Raw genomic sequence first — 8,616 nt, forward strand, 5'->3', positions numbered from 1 at the left:
ATATTACAAATGTTTAAAAAGGAATTTCTAACAAATAAAGTGCACGTTATCATTTTACACACACACACACACACACACACACACACACACACACACACACACACACACACACACACACACACACACACACACACACACACACACACACACACACACACAGAGATAGACACGCATACACTATATACACACACGCTTCAGTGCAAACTATTAAAAGCAAACTATTTAAAGCAAACTATGAAAAGCGTAGACGCTCGTCTACACTTTTCCCACTCACTGCATCAGGATGCTGTCGCAGAGACAGCAAAACGCATAGCATTAAAGGTGAGAAAAACTCAACTTTGGCGCCACAAACCATTCAAGTGCGCTGTGCTCTGGAGTAGGCATGTATAGTTGGCAAATACACTCAACACCACAGAAAAAGACTACTGTATGGAAGTTGTGAATATTAAATACGGTTTTAAATAGCAGTTGTAGGAGTGAAATTATTCAACGGTGAGCCTAATGCCTAATAGTCAGGGGATATTAGCAGAAAGATTTCCAATCTTGGAATAAATTCCTTACCAAAACAAATCTTCACCAATGTGTTGTAAAAGTGTCTAGTAACACATCTCACAAAGACTGAAATGCAGTTTCCCTAGGGGAATTTTTGACAGCTGCTGAAAGTTGGGGTACCCACCATAACCTTATGTGGGGAAAAAAATCTAATTTTAATTCTGTTTTAAGTAGCATGTGAGGGGTCAAACTAGAGTGTTTTTATGATTCTGAATCCATTGCAAGCATTTGTTTTGCACCAAAACCACTCATTGGGCTAAAAACGGCCCAATCTCAATGGGCTTTTTACACAAAAAGTATACCTGGAAAAGGATGGCTATGGCCGTTTTTAGCCCAAGGAGTGGTTTTGGTGCAAAACAAATGCTTGCAATGGATTCAGAATCATAAAAACACCCTAGTTTGACCCCTCACATGCTACTTAAAACAGAATTAAATTTTGATTTTTTTTCCCCCCACATAAGGTTGTGGTGGGTACCCCAACTTTCAGCAGCTGTCACAAATTCTCCTAGGGAAACTGCATTTCAGTCTTTGTGAGATGTGTTACTAGACACCTTTACAAACACATTGGTGAAGATTTTTTTTGGTAAGGAATTTATTCCAAGATGTTTTTAATATCCCCTGACTATAAAATGTATACATTATTTACACACCAGCTGCCAGAGAAAGATTTACACCCCCGCCCAGTCACAAAGGCCCTCCACACCTGGCAGACACCTGGCTATGCAAGGCCAGCCTAGGCGCGATTCTGACTGAAGCATTCAGTCATAAGCCCGCAGATGGTAGCGTCGCCCCAGTGGCAGCTCAGTCAAGCACATGCACCAAATGTCTGAACCTGCGGTTCCTCTCGTACTGAGCGGGATTACTATTGCAACAACTCATCATCAGTAGGGCAAAACTAACCTGTAACATGAGAGCAATAGTAATGAATGGTGCCAAACTAATAATCCATTCACAGAGTTTTCATAGTACCATCTTGTGTAAACACACCTATACACAGTTATGCTTGCATGGTCGTTCAGCTGCAGGTCAATAAGGTCAGGAGGAAGAGGAGTAGGTTGATTGAGACCTGTTGTGTGGATGTGCCTGACTTTGAGGTCGTGACTTTAGCGACCTCGGTTGCAACCTTAACGACCTCCGTCGAGGTCGCAAATGGATCTCGCCTTTCCTGTGACTTTAACCGAACCTCCACAGGGAAGTGGTCACTGACATCCAGAGCCTGAAAAGATTTACACCAAAAAATAACAAGTTATTAACCAATGAAAAAACCCTCCTATACCAAACTACGGATCTTTCCAGTCGAGAATCAGAGCAAAGTACTGAAAGAACTGACATAAAAAGAAAAGAAAAAGAAAACATACTGGTGTAGACTAGACTAGTCAAAGACAAAGATACAAGAGAGTAAAGTACAATACAATTAAATACAATGTTTGGTCCAAAGTACTGGTCAGTTGCCACTACGTGCTATATTTGTGTCACAAGTACGACCAGAACAGACAGACAGACAGACAGACAGACAGACAGACAGACAGACAGACAGACAGACAGACAGACAGACAGACAGACAGACAGACAGACAGACAGACAGACACACACACACACACACACACACATGTGTTACCTGTTCCTCTGTTAGACGGTATTCCTTCTGGAAGTCAAAGGTTTTGGCTGACTGAGGCACAATGGCTTCGGCAAAGGGTTCCCCATGCACGACGATCCTATTAGAACACACAGAGTCAAAGTCATTGTCTCACTGCTGTTTAGACCGGAACACTATTTACTGGGGCTGTAATAAACTGTAACAAAGAGGCATACATTAAACGTGTTGCTTTGCATTAATCATATTTCATACTTTTCACAACCTAATTTAATGCTGTAGAAATTTTTTTGGATGCTTCTATATTATTACACTGTAATAAACAATCTGTTGGAGACTTTGACGATCTACATTTCATATTAAGTGAGATTTTAGGTTTGCTGTTCTTATTGCTGTTTTTATTGCTTTCATTTACAGTTTTTATGTATTGCACTATTGCCCCGGGGGCATTATATTCTTCCTTTTTCCATAACCAGTAAGGAGAAGAATGACAAAAATAAACTTGAAACTTGAAATTCAAAACTGTAGCCTATCAGGTGCTGTTACGACCCCTCATGGGTGCACCTGTCAACTTAAAACATTGTACAGTGTATTGTGCTATTTCATCTCTAGAGAGACTGTCCTTAACCTTTTTTGGAAGACCCTAACCTGTAGTTTACTAGAAATGTTACTACCAAGTCCAAAGCGTTTTGAAATTATTATTATTATTTTCAAACCACATTGAGACAAAGAGATCACAATCAAACAGCAGCAGCTCAAATGTTCCTGCATTGAAATAATAACCAATAGTTAAGCCAAAAGGACATAGCTTACAGAAGTAATGATCATACAATACACAAGAATAGCAAATACAACTTATGACACAATTGGTCTATTTAACTATAGGATGTCATAAAATTACAATAATAGTAGTACATTCTTTATTCTATGGTGGTACCCTTCATACATAGATTAAAGTTGTTGTTTTTTAAGAACCATTATAAAGAACCAAAGAACCAAAATATTGGGTTATAAGAATGTACACAGTAAAATACCCAAAGTAAAATGATTTAACCCAGGGTTCAATTGTGGTAAAAGTTCAATTAACACTTGGGATTTACTGTGTAAAGATGAGACGATAGAAAGGACATGAGGAACTACTTGTATCTGGAGTGTGCCTACCTGTCGTAGGCACAGCTGGTAGACTCTTTGACCGTGGTGTCTGTCTTGTCAGAGATCAGCCAGATGAAGGAACTATCAGTAAGTAGGCGAACATCCTTCCTGTTCTTCTTGGCCAGGTAGCCACAGGCAGCGTTGAAGTCACCGAGGAACATCACATTCTGCACGTAACGCACACACATTTAGGAAACACTTAAAAACATAGGGATGCAAATTGGGAATGCATGCCATACCCGGCCTTGCGATACCCGTTGTTGTACCCATCATGGGCAGTGAAAATGTTATTATTATTGTTGGTAGGCATTATAGTATTAACAATAATAGAAGTCGTTGTACTAGTAATAGTAAAGGTTGTTATAATAGTTGAGGTAGCATTAGCAGTAATAGGCGACTAGGAGTAGAAGAATTAATCTTCAAAGTACTAGTAATAATATATTGATAATAATGTATTCCTTCAACTTAATTATTTATGAAATGCTCTTTATTCTGATAGTAATCATTGATAGAGTGTTTGTTCAGTAACAGGGCTCTCCCCATCTCTCCAGCCCTTTAGTAAACAGAACATATATTTTGAGGTAGGTATCAAATCAGGAGACAGATCTCATTCAGGATACAGGATAACAAATGAAAAGTGAAATGGGACGAGATGAAACAAAAACAAAAAATAGCAAACATAACTTGAACTGAATTACTATAAAAGCTCATAAAAGCACATAAATGTGTACTATTTCCAGATTGAATGGAATTGACAACCACCCTGAAAATTTATTTTCTGTTTATTAAAAAGCTGGAGATGGGGAGACCCCTGTTACTGAACAAACAATGATTACTATCAGAATATAGAGTTTAACTTTTTAGTTTTAACCCAAAAATATAACTTACAGCACCTTTAAAGGGATAGTTCGTTCAAAAGATGACTTATTTTCTATCAATTACACACTCCATGAAGCCTTGAATTCATGGAGATTTTTTAGTTTTGGTCGCATTTCTATGCTAATAATTTGATGACCGGCGGAAAGATGCTAATGTCTCTCAACTTTGAGTCAACTACCGGAGCCGCCGCCGGTCATCAAATTATTGCCATAGGAATGCAAAAAAAAATCTCCATGAATTCAATTCAAGTATCCCTTTACTGAAAGCTTCTTTTCTTACATCAGTTTTCCACAATCTCCTGACATCCTGAAACACATCATAGAGAGCATCAATCTCTCTGGTTGCATTGGACGGAGAGGTGTGTTGGGGGATCAGGACAAACTCCTTTATGGCTGAAAAGAGACAGAGGGTTGAAAAGACAGAGAAAGAGGAGTGAGAGACAGAGAGGCAGGATGTAATGCCACATAATTGGTGCTACACTTTCCCAGTGATTTTCAGCAGGTCCTGATGAAAGTCTTTCTAATAGTGAGGTCACCTGTCTTGGGCGCTTTAACGCGGATGCAGAAAGGCTCTCTTGCGAAAGCATCGACGTCTCCTGGGCGAGTGTCTGGGTACTGGTACTGACCTGTCACCTTCACTGTTCCGGTTCTGTACACACATATACGTACACAAGACAAGCAAAATATCTTTATGTCGACTGATTAGAATGTGCAGTGAGTGGCTGGTAATGAGAGGTAGCAGGACAATGACATGACAGGTACAGATAGACAGACACGCATAAAGGAACACATGCACGTGTTGTGTACATGCTACATGTGCACATACTGTGTGCGCATTCACTGCACAATACACTGTGTATTATTCTTGTGTATTAGCTTCTGTAATATATGCATTTCAAACAACCTAGTGAGCCTAGTGAATCTAGTGCCTCCTGATAAGGAACACAATTCAGTCTCTGCCGCCATTGTTTGGGACCAGAGTGGACAGAGGATGGAGAGATTTATAGAGCTATAAAGCAAATAAATTACACCAATTCTAGACTTCTTTTCATAACAATAAAATCAATTTAACCCCACCCAGTCCTAAGCACCTCATCCCCTAACCCCACCCCTCCCCAGACAATTTTTTTGATAATGGCAAAACAGAAACTGTTTCCTAAACGTTTTGTATGCAAGTTCGATTGATGTCATCATTGCAATAGTATGGGAATGATTTCTGTCTCAATATTGTGCAACCTTTAGCACTCAAACCCTTTATAGTTGATCGGGGTCGTCAGGGGGCTATACTTGGTCCCCACCTTGTTCCCCTCTACACCAAATGTCTTTGCCAGAAATAGCCGATCTACAAGCTCACAATGCCTCGCTTTGCGACACATGGTCATCGATTGTTGGCCTATTATGACAGGCCCACAATAGGGAATCTATCACACACACGCACACACGCGCACACACACACACACACACACACACACACACACACACACACACACACACACACACACACACACACACACACACACACACACACACACACACACACACACACACACACACACACACACACACACACACACACACACACACACACACACACACACGTTGTGCTCACCTGTACACAAACACATACTGCTCCTGGTAGGTGGGAGATCTGCCCAGTCTCTGACTGGACACTGCATCATAGTTATGATCACTGTCATAGCTGAGATGACCAGGTGAGAGAAACATATAGCGTACAGTTTAATAGCTGTATTATGAAGGAAGAACAAAGACACTGTGGAAATTGTGTGTGTGTGTGTGTGTGTGTGTGTGTGTGTGTGTGTGTGTGTGTGTGTGTGTGTGTGTGTGTGTGTGTGTGTGTGTGTGTGTGTGTGTGTGTGTGTGTGTGTGTGTGTGTGTGTGTGTGTGCATGGTTCGTAACCTGTTGAGCTGAGCTAGTAGCAGCGGCAAAGCCTTTTGTTTGCTGTCTCTCACTTCTTGAAGCAGGCATAAATCACAGCGGGCTATGATCTACACACACACACACACACACACACACACACACACACACACACACACACACACACACACACACACACACACACACACACACAGCTAGGTTAGACGTTTATTACAAATAATAAAACTGGTTTTGTGTCGTTTGGAATAAGTGACACATACCAATCAATCATGCAGCTGTGATAGAACAAACAACACAAGTGTCTTACAGAAAAGATCTGACATTAAGTACAATTAAGAGCTTACCCTGACAAGTGTGTGCATGACTTTGGCATTGTTGGACTTAGACTCGCCAAAACTATGGAGGTTGAAGGCACAGATTTTGAAATCAGACCTCCCTAAAACGCCACACACACACGAGAGGACAAGCAGGAAGAGAAGAGTGGAGGAAAGGGACTCCATAATGCTGAGCTGTAGCAAAAAAAAAGATTACCAACTTTAGTGTATGTTCATATACACACGCTAATTTCAAGAATGAAACCCCTGTGATGTGTTACCTTCTCCACTGCAGAGAAACGACACACACAAACTACCACACTGCACAGCCTGCTATTATACAGTAGATACATTATACAGTAGTGCACACACAGATTAAAATTCCCATTCATGGCATACATGTAGCATCATCTATCACAGGGGATGATGCAACTGTGATGATGGAGAGGGCCACTATATTTCCACACTCACTCCAGGGGGCCACATTGCATATACGTGCCTCTTATCTCCGTATTTTAACTTTTTCCGTAAATTAATGCCGTTCTATTCACATAAAAAATTCAGGATTCCAATAAAAAAAATGCAAAAATAGCAGATCTACAAGCTCAAAACACGTCGCACTGCGACGTGTTTTGAGCTTGTAGATCGGCTACTTTTGCTATTTTTGAATTGGAATCCTGATTTTGTCTTTGCTATCTTTTTATTGGAATCCTAAAAAGTAACATGTTTATCTAATTTCAAATGCATTTAGTTATACGTATGTTCTAAGTGTATCTTTATGAATTTAAATACAAATACATTAGACATACAAAAGACATTAGAATTGTAATGCTATAGACTGAAGCAATTAAAGCGGGTCATGTTTGCATGTTTGGAATTGTAACAGCTGAAATCCATAATATATCAGTATTCCGATATTAACCTGCGGGCCGCATTAAAGGGGAATTTTGGACTAAAGTTTTCTTACCTTTTCTATGACGTTATGATATCTTAGGATGAATGGTACAGTAGAAAAATGTCATAACTCCACCCCTGAGCCGCCACAGCTTAAAAGGTGCGCGGATAGGCCTTAGTTTAGATCACATATTTTAATAGCTTTTTTTTCCTTTTTTTTTGGTGAGATCTGACGTTCATAGTGACAGAACACTGTCCCCAAAAAAGAAAAAAAAAAAAAAAAAACAGAAGTCTCGCTAGACGAGATTGAAATCTCGAGATTTCAATCTCGTCTAGCGAGACTTCTGTTTTTTTTTTTTTTTTTTTTTTTGGTTGCATAGTGTTCTGTCACTATGAACGTCAGATCTCACCAAAAAAATTATAAAAAAAAGCTATTAAAATATGTGATCTAACCTAAGGCCTATCCGCGCACCTTTTAAGCTGTGGCGGCTCAGGGGTGGAGTTATGAAAAATTTCTACTGTACCATTCATCCTAAGATATCATAACGTCATAGAAAAGGTAAGAAAACTTTAGTCCAAAATTCTCCTTTAAGTGAAGGTGGGGGCCGCATGTGGCCCCCGGGCCGCCAGTTGCCCATGTATGATCTATCTTCTGAAATGATCACAAGTGCTGTAAGACTAAAATATGTGACTGCTGGTGTCCTGCCTTGTCAAATGAGGAACCCTCATTTGAACCAGGATCAACATTTCCACCCTAGATGGGGGCAACAGAAACCGGTTGCTGCTATCTTTCACAGCTCTTCTCAGTTCCAGCATTGTAAAAAAGTATTTTATATTATGCATCATACATGCTTTTTTTAGTACTTGAGACATGAAATATACATGACATATGACACACATACTGCACTGTATGTGTATATCACTCTGTCTATCACACACAAAATAAACAGTTAATGTTACAAGTCTTCATACCACATGAGGAATGTACGTCCTTCACTCACTCTTTCCCAGGAGGAAATATAGGCATACTGTACTGTTTTACTTCACATCAACAACAACACATTTTCCCATACTCACCCCTTGAAAGATTCTAGCTGTGTCTGTTTGGGTTGTTGTATCTCTCACTTCCTGATATGTGACACTTCCTCATATGTGACCTGTCTGTTCTAAACCCAAGACGGAAATAGCAAGACATGCCATATCCGGTTTACTTCCCTTAACTGTGTGACGTATAGCTGGAGGCCGTTTTAGGAGGGCGAAGCCTATGTTGAAGTCTATTGATTCCAATTGAAGAATGACCGTGAACACAGCTTCTGAACCATTCTTTAGCCCCAT

General features: G+C 40.1%; 1 protein-coding gene across 2 annotated transcripts; it reads right to left on the reverse strand.

Moving 5' to 3' along the window:
• Positions 1 to 905: 905 nt before the first annotated feature.
• LOC308087465 (deoxyribonuclease gamma-like) lies at positions 906 to 8,414 on the reverse strand. 2 transcript variants are annotated; one of them, XM_080431342.1, is made up of 9 exons: positions 8,359 to 8,414; positions 6,418 to 6,582; positions 6,095 to 6,183; positions 5,786 to 5,875; positions 4,713 to 4,825; positions 4,457 to 4,569; positions 3,308 to 3,465; positions 2,171 to 2,267; positions 906 to 1,768 (listed from the first exon to the last, which is right to left on the reverse strand). In XM_080431342.1, the coding sequence occupies exons 2-9, from the start codon at positions 6,571 to 6,573 to the stop codon at positions 1,568 to 1,570; spliced, it is 1,017 nt and encodes a 338-aa protein (XP_080287468.1). In that variant the 5' UTR covers positions 6,574 to 6,582; positions 8,359 to 8,414; the 3' UTR covers positions 906 to 1,567. The 2 variants fall into 2 exon arrangements, with proteins under 2 accessions (XP_080287468.1, XP_080287469.1); XM_080431343.1 differs by lacking the exons at positions 6,095 to 6,183; positions 8,359 to 8,414 and having other exon boundaries at positions 6,418 to 6,575.
• Between the last annotated feature and the right edge of the window lie 202 nt (positions 8,415 to 8,616).

Source organism: Gymnoscopelus braueri (genome assembly GCF_963280865.1).
Source record: "Gymnoscopelus braueri genome assembly, chromosome: 6".
Classification (NCBI taxonomy): domain Eukaryota; kingdom Metazoa; phylum Chordata; class Actinopteri; order Myctophiformes; family Myctophidae; genus Gymnoscopelus; species Gymnoscopelus braueri.

Excerpts from the sequence above, each read along its gene's own strand:
- LOC308087465 (XM_080431342.1), bottom strand. The coding sequence starts at position 6,573 with ATGGAGTCCCTTTCCTCCACTCTTCTCTTCCTGCTTGTCCTCTCGTGT. Across the intron at positions 5,876-6,094 it reads CTACTAGCTCAGCTCAACAG|CTATGACAGTGATCATAACT; the intron begins GTTACGAACCAT and ends TGGTCATCTCAG. Across the intron at positions 3,466-4,456 it reads GGAGATTGTGGAAAACTGAT|AATGTGATGTTCCTCGGTGA; the intron begins GTAAGAAAAGAA and ends CGTTACGTGCAG.